The following is an 11,420-nucleotide window of genomic DNA, read 5'->3' as shown; positions in this document are numbered from 1 at the left end:
ACTCCAATAACTAGTGACTTTTGGGCACGCGGATAGATTGGCTAACTTTCCCACTTTAGACTCTGTCTTGGCATGGGTTTATGTTAAAACAAAGCCGGAATATCTAATATCAAATTCTTTAAAATGCCAGACCAAAAAAGGGGCTTACAGAGGATGAAATAAAGCCATTAATCAGGTGAGTGAGTGATAATTCAACCACTCACTCTTTCGGATACGAACATTTTAATCGCTATAAGGAAAATAAGCTTGAAAATGAAAATTTTATGATAATGAAATGAAAACTGTGCATAAACATAAAAGCGATTATTTTAGGGAACCAAATCCAGCTGATTAAATGGACTTTTGTGGGAGTGAGTAGTCATAATGGCGACATAAATAAAGTAGCTTTATTAAATTCACTTTTGCCACGCCCGAATCATATATCCATACTCAATCATGCCATCCTTTTTGTCCACAAACTTCTTAATTATTTGATTTACCTCCTTCTCGGGCAGCGGTTCGTCAGAGGTCTCTGTGAGAATCGTTTTCATGTCCTCAACAGAAAGTTTACCTTTATCCAGCTTATCGAAGCAGAGGAAGGCAGCCCAACTTTGCGCCTCACGCTGTTGTAGATCAGGGATCCAGAGTTGTGCAGCTACCGCCAGAAATGTGTCAAAGTCGATAGTTCCTGTACCTTCCGGGTCCGCGGCGACGGAGAAGGCACTGATTTCTGCCTCGCTTGGGACCAATTTTAGCCATCGCAGGCAGTCGCCCAATCGGTCGGTTGCGATGGTGCCAAGGTTGTTGCGATCGAAGTAGCGGAAGGTCTTCCGCACCTCATTCACTTCGTGATCCATCATGTCCTCCACACGCATGGCTACGGCTACGCTGAATGCTCGCTTTTGGGAGTTTTGAAATCGCTCGATAAGCCCATGAATTTGAATTTGTCGTGATTTGTCACTAGTGGCTTTGGCATTTTGAATTTAGAAGGAAATCGCATCGCCCCTTGACGGCTAGTGGAGGTAGCGATAGTTGCTATAAAAACTGAAAGCTTTACCAGCCAATGCGTAATGAACAAAATCTTATCAATGAATCATTGACTTCGAGATCATCCCTCACTCGTGTATTGCAGTGAGCTTTTCAAAACCCCCAAAAAAACTTGTTTTTATTTTTAACGACCTTATAGCTAAAGCAGTTGGCTATTTATAACATTTAAAATTAATACAGAGCCAAAACACAATGACCTGGACTTGAGATGCACCAGGGTGAGTGAGCAGGCAAGTCACTATTGGAAATGCTTGCTCTTTTTTGGAGGTCCACTGTGGCTATTTTTGGTAATGTATTTATGCCCTATGCAATTATGGGCAATAAGAGAGCGTATATAGTGTGACAGATGAGCTCAAATGTTTGACATTTTAACAAACTTTACAATATTCATGAAGGTCTTTCTCTCAGGACCGACAACTTGATTGCGTTTAATAAGAATCGGACTTATTAGGTTAAGTTTAGATGACATATTGCGTACTCACTGTACCAGTGCTATTAAGTCATCTGCCTGACCGATGAGTTGGTACCCTTCAGGTAGTGGTCGACCTGTTGTGATGGTCTTTTGAATCTCTTACATGCGATATAGTCTTTAAAATGAGGTTTAGGCTTGTTCTTTAGGAAGCAGACACCTTAACCTCATGTCTCTTCTCATAATTGTTATAAAAGTACCTTCGCCTGGCATGACTTCATATTGTTCCCTTTCTGTCTTTCGCGTTTAATTCTAGTATCTCATCCGGGAGGTATGTTAACTTTTTCCATTGCGCAACTTTTCAAGGAGTAGAAAGAAAAACAGGTATAATGATTTCAAATGCCCCTTTCTTAAAACAGTATTTTATTCTAAAATTGGCTCCAAGTACTTAAATTTTAATATTTAGAAGTAAAATTGGTAAATCTTTTAATATCCTTTCCATTTATGACCAAAGTTCATTATTTACTGAAATTTTTTTTCGTCTCTCTCTTAATTTCAAGTGCTCTTTTAGGTTGCATTTGATGCATTGATTTGATGAATAAACTTACCATTTAATAACCATTCGGTAAACGCCGTCAAGGAGCGGTGGTGACTTGACTTGAATTAATGACTGTGGGGAGGTGAGGATCCGAGCATATGAAAGCCACTTATGTTGATGTAACAAAAATGGCTTTCCTTCCTTCTTATCCTTTAAAAATGTTTTATGGAACCTACCTTATTGCCCTTTTAGTGCAAGTGATCACCATCAACTGGTAAGCAACACATCATTTTTTTGTGGCTCCGAGTTACAAGAGGAGAACAAGATCACCACAGAGCATTTTAGTGAGTCGTGGAATATCAAACCTCCATAAGCTTACGCGACAGGGGTGCAGTAACGGACGTTAACGAAAAAGCTGCTGTCTTACATGAAATGTCAGAGTTCGTATACAAATTTACGGTATATTGCCGTAATTTGCTAGAGATTTTCCAGAAATATTAACAAATTAATAAGAAGGTAGTAAACGTCATGAATCTGAGCAAATCGGTTTGATTTCAACATTCCTGATTAGAATTTTCATAACTTCAGAAAGTCAGGGTTTCTCAATGCTGCGGAACGACTAAATATGCCATCCTACTCGCACCTAAGACAAATACCCAAAACATTAAGGTACTTAATTTGCAACTATTCGTATTCTAAATGTATTCGTAAACTTTTAACCAAGTGACTTTTTATTATTTGAATTCAATGCTTGACTTTCATTACCAGCTATTTCGGTATAATATTTTTTGTGCAATTATTCCAGATTTTGGAAGCTGCGCATTTATAATTAAACACAAGCACAGTTGATCACCATAAACCATTTTCGGCATGTCATTATAGTACCCCAAACAAAAAAGGAATCAAAGTTAAATGCAGCTATTTGGTACCCATTGCGAGGGCAGGTAAGAGAGTGTGCTTTCATTACTCTGAATAGCCCGACTAGGCAGGCACATGTCCTGTATGCTAGCTGCCATTTTAAACAACCCATATAAATGGGGTTCTAACTTTCTACTCGCTTGTATAGCGAACTTTGTGATATATAGATTGACTAAGATCGTTTTATAATGGTCAAAATATCTTATTTAAAACAGCTTGTGATTGCACTTTATTCGGTTTTAGCTGAGTGCTCAACTTTGCCCTACTTATAAATATTAGTAGCACTAATTTATCCATGATCTGTATGCAGTTTAATAAGACACTTTGTAAAATGTGGGTAAAGGTCCTAAAAGCTTGCCTCAACAACATTCCCTCAAGATGTCTAGACAGAGTAATTCGAAAATCTGTCACAACTTCTTGCGAAATAAAGTTCTATAAAGTGGCCACTCTCAACACTGAGTTAGTGAATGGTCATTTACTTTGCCGTTGTAGATCAGTCGCTAATGCATCGGCACAGTGAAAGGCGTTCTGTGGTGTTGGTGAGTGCTGTGTGCGCAAGCACTTACTGCACTCGAATTTACTTGCTGGCTTCGGGTATACCCTGCTTGTATTCACCACTCCGGTGTTTCTTCGGAATGATTAACCAATAAAGCTAATTTGTAGCAATTCCAAGCCGACGTTGTGTGGATTTAATAGAAACGCATTTACCGCATTTTAGGAATAAATTTTAAATTCAGTAAATTAAAAATTTTTCGAAGTTGTTGCCTCTCGGTATAATTCCTTCGCAGTCGAAAAATAAGGGGAAGCAGATTTCAGAGGTGGGTCCATTTTGTAAGACAAGTAAAAATGGAGTACTTTAAACAAACTCTCTCATTTCTGTAAAAGAAAGTGCAAAGCTTCACTTTGAACAAGCTTTTGTCCTCCAGTGGTAAAAGTTCTGTTTCAACATCTTCAACACAGCTGCAATTTTGATGTGCGACATTAAGCTGAGATCCCATGCACATACATCAAAAGTAAAACGTATTTTTAACCGGTAATGCAAGCCTAAACAGTCATGATATTCTTCTATTATTACGGAAGTTATATTGCAGTGCCTGAAGCAAATTCTTGTCAATTTACCATGCGCCAGATGTGTCGCTGCCGAAATCTCCTGATTCAAGTGTATTACCGGAAATGTGGCTACCCTGAAATCAGCCATCACCTCAGCAGTTTCGCTAGTTCAGTGACAAATGTATCAATTTTTGTTTGATGGCACAAGACATCAAAATAAAAAGGCGTAACAGAAATGGAATTCCAGATGATAGTAATCTCCCTTGTCTGTCAAAATGCAGACATGAAGTGCATTATCCGTGAAACGTGTAATACTGTAAAAGAACGAGACGTTTAACGCAAAATTCAGACCTTTCATTAAGCATATTTTTGGTATGATCTGGTAAAATTGAAGCAGGAAATGTTTATTGCACGCAAATTTGTGCTCAGATTTCTTACGTAACGCATTTGCAAGTTGACGATCTTTCAAAATCAGTTATTTTTGAGGATCTTGTGAAACCGAATTGTCGACACGCATTTAACCATTACTTTTGCTTCATGTTTGTTTGTCGGAAGTTTGTAGATTTTATTGCAACCTTAAATAGATCTAAAACACACGCTAGTTCCAGAATAAGTTAGTCAAGCATTTCCCTACTGGCTGTCACTAAATGAAATATGTTAAACTGGAACTACAAAACTTATCGTTTTTATCCTCATGGGTGCTTAATACTTTTTTTGGTACAAAAAAGGTCAGAGCTAGTCAGATCATCAATTTGTTCCGATTTTCGATTAATTATTCAGAGTTGGTTAAAAATAAAAGGGAATATTGGGTCGCTTTAAATTTTTCAGTAAAAGGATTATAAAGTAAGAAGCACTCTCCCATGAGTAGAAGATAGTATGTACATCCCCTGCTTTACCATGCGTTGAAAAGCTAGAGACGAAGGAAAATATTCCTCATAGGGTATTAGTCAGAGTGAGCCTGGTTCATGAATCATAAAAACCAGCTTAGTATGCCTCCTGTTGCAGTATGCCACGCTTTGGAGGAGCGGGGCGCAGTGTCGCGGAGAGAGTGTGCCGCGTAGCATTTAATTGCCTTCAGCGATGGCGTAGAAGTGATGGGAATGTTAACACCAAACGATGGCACTAAAACTCACTTTAAAAATTATCCGTAGTACTTTAACAGCATCCATTAGAATGTGTAGTATGACGTTTAAGGAAGACCTAAAATTTAAGGTATTTGTAGTTGACAAATGTAGTTAAGCACAATGACAGCGATAATTTTAGCTCTTCCATGAAATATATGGCAAATTCTTGAAGAAAAGGTATTGTTCGCAGTTGTACGGTAGTTGCCGGACTCGTTTCTATGCCAACCAAATAAACTGAAGACCCGCCGTAAAGCAAAGTGTAAAATGCTATTAAAACATTGGTTTGCTTTTCCATTTGTAAAGTAAGAAAAAAAGAATTCATTCCGTCTTTCGTTAAATGTATGACGTAATTTTAAAAGGATTAACATGGATGATCGAGTGGTAGATTCCTTAATGCCAAAATCAGTGACTCACTTTCAAATATCATTTTCAGGTAGTTCTTCATTTAAATTTGGCTAAATAAATAGTACAAAAGCGTAACTGTACAAGACGTTATATAATAAATACAACGGAAAACCGCATCAGGCAATCCTTAATCGGTGTTTATTGCTGCACGACTCCGAGTGGTTAAATTGGGGCGATCAGATCTTCCATCACTAGGCGAGGTTAGTGCGGTTAGTACGTCTTGATAAACAGGAATTTAAAGCTTTTACATTATTAATTACATAGAAGAAATTAGGTTTTGTAGATGCAAGGAATCGGACCCTAACTTGCAGTTTGTTTACTGCAAAATAAATGGACATTATTTCAATTAATATGCAAAATTTACCGCGCTATGTAAAAACGGAAGGAACTCACATTAATATCACAGGGATGTGGCCTTTGGTTTAATAGATTTTCTAAAGGGGAAAGAGCAAAGGACCTACCACTGAGGATTGCAAATCTCAAGCAGCAGCAATAAGAGTGGTCCGCAATATCAGAGTAGGACCACACTATGGCTCTCAGTCACTGGATATCTTGTGACGGAGTAGTAATTACAGAAGCACATCGTTTTGATCTTAATGATAAGCCACACTTGTTAGCTCATTTGGAGGCATGAATCACCTACATTAAATGATGGAGTTTAACCAAATCTGAAAGCATTTCAAATGTGTTAATGATGGCTCCCCATTCAAAACGCAGCGGCCAGATGCAAAATTTCTTGCGTTTTCACCAGGGGAGGAGCGGCTTTAAACGCTGAATAAGATAGGCATAATTTACCCTGATTTTAACAATTACTGTCAGTGGGTGTAGGGATGCATTGTTTTTTTATAACTTCCGGCAATTTTTCGTTGATACGCTGCTTATGCCTACTCACAAGTACTATTGTTAATGGTTCTAGTGCGCAAATAACATCGCAATTCTGGTTGGACGTCCCAGGTTTTGCATGATCACTTTTCCGCTCGATGTGACCATTATGCAATTTCTATTCAAAGCCTTCTTGCCTTCGAAGCCAATGTGTGTTTTCAATAAGGGGTTATCCGCAGTTTTTCGTAATCTTTACCTCTACATGTCTTCCTGAGAAGTTAAATTAGAGAAAGGGTGCATAAATTTTGATAATAGATGTGGATGTACCAGCGCAATCCTCAAGGAACCAATGTATCACGAACTTGTTTTGTTATTTACTCTGCATCGATGCTTACTTTATCGGAGTCGAATAAAGAATTATTATAAAAGTTAGCAGAAACCAAGAGGCATTTGCTTTATCCCCTCAATAAATGCTGAGTTATAAGCTAAAGTAGATATTAAAAACTCTCTTATTATGCATCACATGAGCCGTACTTTTATTTACACACAACCCTTATTAATAAGGTAAACGCAGAAGGATAAATTTGGTGGTTAGAATGGTCATGGAAATGCACTTTTAAGAAGAGGCATGACAACAGCGACCTTACGCGGGACTTGACAATTGTCAAGGCGAAAGTGAAGCTGAACGGCTGTACCAACCAGCCACCTTTTCGAATGCCACCCTAACATTTTCTCCGATCACAGGTCGCTGGATTCAGCTAATTAGGGAATTGTCATTTCTGCAGACGAGTGAATACGAAAATTTAATTTTTATTTTTTTAATGCTCCAGTAGGCGCATGTTGCTTTTAAAGCTTCTTCTGGCATGATATTGAAATGTGGAAAATTAATCACGGTGACGTTTGATTCCACTTCTTTTTAAAGGTCTACTTTTTTGGTTGCTTTTAGAGGAGTAAAACCTCGACATTAATTAGTATTTGCTTTGGTAATAATTGAGATGCTCACCACTGGTCGACCTGCACAAATTGGGCCCAGTATGGTGCCCGATTCACGCATGCATTTGTGTAATGGCGCCCCAAAATGGGTAAGAATGGTTTATTCAAGGGCTTGAGGCGGAGTTAAATGCAATGTAAGATACATATATCAAATTGCCGCGTTTTTGCCGACATATGGTTAAGTGGCTAAATTTGCGGCTAGTGGATTTCGTCTCTGGACGAACAATTACTAGTTTTGAGAGGAGAGAGGTCTCATGGTGTCTTACTATTCACCCTAATAATGGCTGTCTGATAGACAATAGCGTGTATGACCCTGAAACATCTCCTTTGGTTCGATATCAATTGGGATCAGAGAAATTAGTTATTTTGGCAAAAAATCCAAGAATAACGAGTGTTGTTGGTGAAATTCGCGCTGATTTCCCTTAAGAATTGGGATGCACTGGTGGTTTAGGTAAGATTTATTTGCATTGTAGACTTTGCAGTATTTGTCGCAATGAGGTTTTTGCAGAATGATATCTTAAATGCGAAAATATTTGCTTCTTGAACCTCGGTAGAGGTATGGACGTCCTCCGTCAACAACTAATCGAGCATGTGTTTGCGCATATTTTCGTGACCGCAATGCATTAATCTTACTGCTGCTTAGCTGAACCTCAAACCAGTGTTAACAGGTGGATAACTTCTATGAACTTGGGGCAAAAGTAACCGGTTACTTGTTAACGATATATTTTGAAAGTATCAACTTCTACCTTCTCGAATTTAGTGTAAATGTAATACGATAGTGGTTTATCCCTCGGCATTGTTGAGGCGCCACTTTTGTACTTCGAATTAGCCCCCTTGTACCTTGCTGGGTGAGCTGGCCTTTTGAGCCATGCCAATAGCCCAGACATCTTCTCTGTGCTGAACATATATTCTGCTCGAGTATTGTGTCTTCTTTCGTCTTCAGGGAGTCTCGGGACGCTACAGTAAATTGTCTTCACATTCAAACCAACGTTTTTTACAAAAGAATGTGGTATAGTCATAATTCAAAATTTTCTGCGGCTAAAGATACTGAGACTTTTGTAAAATCCCTCTAAAGCCTTCTCCGAGTTTCGTGCAGTAGATTTTTTAGCCATTACTGTGATATACGGTTCAACACTAGGCCAGAATAGACGTTTGACTTGTTCGAAATGCACCATTTTTCATGTTTTACTAAAACTTTTTCATTTTTAAGTGTGCTTTTTTATTTTAGTCACAGGTAAAACTTTTTTCATTTTTATTTGACGCCAGTTTTGAAACGGAAGCAAAGTAAACGGCCTTACTCTAGAGACCGTCGCCAAAGTGAAAATTTTTATTTATGGTAACCACTTGACATAAAAGGAACGTCGATTCTCTTTGGACAGTTGTTTAAAACTCAGAAGATTATAATATTTATACCACTGCCACTCACGTTTATCCTCAATCCACAACATAAAGGACTGCGTCGGTCAAACCCTGCCCCTCTCATCCGGGTGGGGCATGATTCCCAAATAAAGCCACTGAATTATGCAGATAAGGCCGATAACTGCGCTGTCTAGTGCGTAGATAGGCCAGATCTCACCTCTGCATGTTTGGTGTGCCTTCAGTTAGCAGGTATTTCAATCCCATGTGTTGGTTTAAAGTGTTAATATTACCTCAATTCCTGTAAATAAAACTAATCCAAAGTGAGAAGGAAAGCGAACACTGACCGCCAAGTTGGGAGTTGTGACTAAGGCTAGAAGAAAAGCCAATCGGTTTGATGAGAGGCAAATGGTGAAGTTGTGTTTTGTATTGCAAAATTTGGGGTATTAAATTCACATTCATTTCTGAGATAGATTCTGACGCTTTGGTAGCCTCGGGAAATAATTTAGCCAATGTTGAATTTCTCGCCCTGACACCCCACTTGGTTGCACTGATCCTCTTTCATTTTAAAGTGGGGATGACTAGATTTGTTGTGCATCAATTGGAGCAAATAACTAAATTTGAACCAAATAGCAAGGGGACGTGGCCTATAAAGTCTCGTTTTCAGGAGTATTCTTTAGGATTATTTTCTGCTAATAGTCAAGCTTCAGTCCCAACCAGTATAAGAGCATAGAAACGGCGTTTTTGTCCAGTAACAAGGAAAAGCGAATCCAAGCACAGAAATGGTGCCATAAGTTAATCACGATTTGTTACCTTTGCGTTAATGAGTAAGTACAATTAGCAATATTGACCCAAAGTTAGCTTTCTTTCCTCACAAATGACAGGTTAAATGCTTTTTGCTAGTTCCCAAAACGCTACAAAGCAGCACCAATGGTAACCAATCATAATGGCAAAAAAGTATGATAGGACCTTTTGGCGTGTGGTGTGGCGGTTCCACTTCTATGCTCAACTTTCCTTCATCCTTTCAAAAGGCGCGTCCTCATGGAGTGGCGTGTGTGCCAAAGGAAGCAATATACTTTGAAAATAAACAAAAGTGATGCTTGGGGTGCGGTATACAGAAAAGAAATACTTATATTTGATGCACACAATCAAGTCTGTGCTATGATATCTTCCGATTAGCAGTGTGGAAAAACTGTGGATCTATCTTTAGCAACGTTCATGAATGTAATAACGCCTGTCTATTAAAGCAAGCGAATCACTTCACATGCGAGTCATAATGAGGCAAATGGAAACACGAGAGGCATTCCATTTCAACCTAGAAAACGCAAGTTTATGTAGGAAGAGAACAAATTTTATGGCGCAAAACTGTCTTTCTCTCATCACATTTCCCGATCACATTCACACATCCATCTTGGCTTTTGGCTAATAAGTGACTGCCTTTGATATAAAAAGATCTACCAGTACGGCTAAACTATCCTCTCATAACCCGCCTACTTAGGCATATAGGATGTGGGACTTTCTCATATAGCAGTCTTTATGAATAATTTCACAGAAGGATCCGTCGTCTATCCATTATGGCATTGGATTACGCGTCAATCGGGCGTCTAGAATCAGGCGCTTAATACGCTGGCTAAATGCTCACAGAATGGACTGCTAAGACTGGGACCTGGGAACCACCACTACCCAGGTTTTCTCTGACGCACAGACATGCCGCCGTCTTTGAAGAGGTCACCCTCAAACCACTTAATTGTCCTCCTACTGCCAAGTGGCTGAGTTGCTGAGTCTTCCATCACTATACGTACCGTATTTGAAGCCTTTGGTCCTATGAACAAGTTACCAATAGGCTGAAGAAACTCTGTCCTCATTAGTCCGGGTACACGCTCCCTTGGCTAGTTAGGCGCATCATTCTGCTTCAGACGTCATAAAATAAGTCGAATCATGAAGTGGAAGAGTAATATATGCAAACCAAGCGCAATCTGTTAAGTTGGAACAAGCTCATTTGAAACGGATAAATAATGGGCTGGAAGTCACGGAGGTCTTATACAATCGTGTGAGGACTGGTGAGCAATGTGCATGGATTGCGTTGTAAACAATGTCAACCTCAGATAACTGCGGTTTCAACGCTGCTACAATTAATAAGCAAATAGAGCAGAGGTCTGGGAGATCGCTTTTTAAGAAGACATTCGAATTTGCGGGAAGCTAATTTTTCAACTTTTGCCCCATTGGTCTTTTTGTATCTACTTATTCAATATAAAAAAAAGAGCATAAGAACTATTAAGGTGAGGCGCCGCTTGCAATATAATTGCTTCTGAGTAAAAATACTCAATCGTCAACGCATCGTCGTAAGTTTTGAATAAACTAAAAACCTTAGTCAGTTGGAAAACACTGAAAGGGACTTTTAGATAATGGTCTTCCATAGCTATATGAATAAGAGTTTATCGCCTGGTAAATGAAGGCCAAATGGATAAGAAACACCCTATCAAAAAAGTTTTACTGGTTTCAATCTAGCTCAACACAATGACTTGCTGGAACTTGTGAGGACCCGTAAAATGATACTTTTTTTATGAATTATGAAGCATAGACGCGGGTCGGCATACCGGTACGGTATTGTTCACTATGCCCTGCACCAATTTTCTCTTACTTTGAACTTCCTTACCGCCAATTCCCGGTTAAATCTAATGGAAGTGATTTGAAGTCGATTCAAAAGCGATTGAAAGTTCCTGTCAAGTTTATTGCAGCACAGTTTGCGAGGGTGCGGTTCGTGGTAGCACTTGAGAAT

At 39.0% G+C, this 11,420-nt stretch overlaps 3 protein-coding genes across 3 annotated transcripts; 1 reads left to right on the top strand and 2 right to left on the bottom strand. All coding sequences in view use genetic code 11, as the record gives it.

Annotated features, from left to right (window-relative positions):
• Positions 1-395: 395 nt before the first annotated feature.
• EGR_00610 (Putative calmodulin-like protein) lies at positions 396-854 on the bottom strand (the record flags this gene model as incomplete). Its single annotated transcript, XM_024489859.1, has 1 exon — positions 396-854. The coding sequence occupies one exon, from the start codon at positions 852-854 to the stop codon at positions 396-398; it is 459 nt and encodes a 152-aa protein (XP_024355856.1).
• A 188-nt stretch (positions 855-1,042) lies between these two features.
• On the top strand, positions 1,043-2,346 carry EGR_00609 (hypothetical protein; the record flags this gene model as incomplete). Its single annotated transcript, XM_024489858.1, has 2 exons — positions 1,043-1,110; positions 2,226-2,346. The coding sequence occupies 2 exons, from the start codon at positions 1,043-1,045 to the stop codon at positions 2,344-2,346; spliced, it is 189 nt and encodes a 62-aa protein (XP_024355855.1).
• Positions 2,347-5,141: 2,795 nt separating this feature from the next.
• Positions 5,142-5,387, bottom strand: EGR_00608 (hypothetical protein; the record flags this gene model as incomplete). Its single annotated transcript, XM_024489857.1, has 1 exon — positions 5,142-5,387. The coding sequence occupies one exon, from the start codon at positions 5,385-5,387 to the stop codon at positions 5,142-5,144; it is 246 nt and encodes an 81-aa protein (XP_024355854.1).
• Positions 5,388-11,420: the final 6,033 nt, after the last annotated feature.

The sequence above is a fragment of the Echinococcus granulosus genome (assembly GCF_000524195.1).
Source record: "Echinococcus granulosus chromosome Unknown EG_S00002, whole genome shotgun sequence".
Lineage (NCBI taxonomy): Eukaryota > Metazoa > Platyhelminthes > Cestoda > Cyclophyllidea > Taeniidae > Echinococcus > Echinococcus granulosus.
This window is presented reverse-complemented; position numbering and strand designations above follow the sequence as displayed.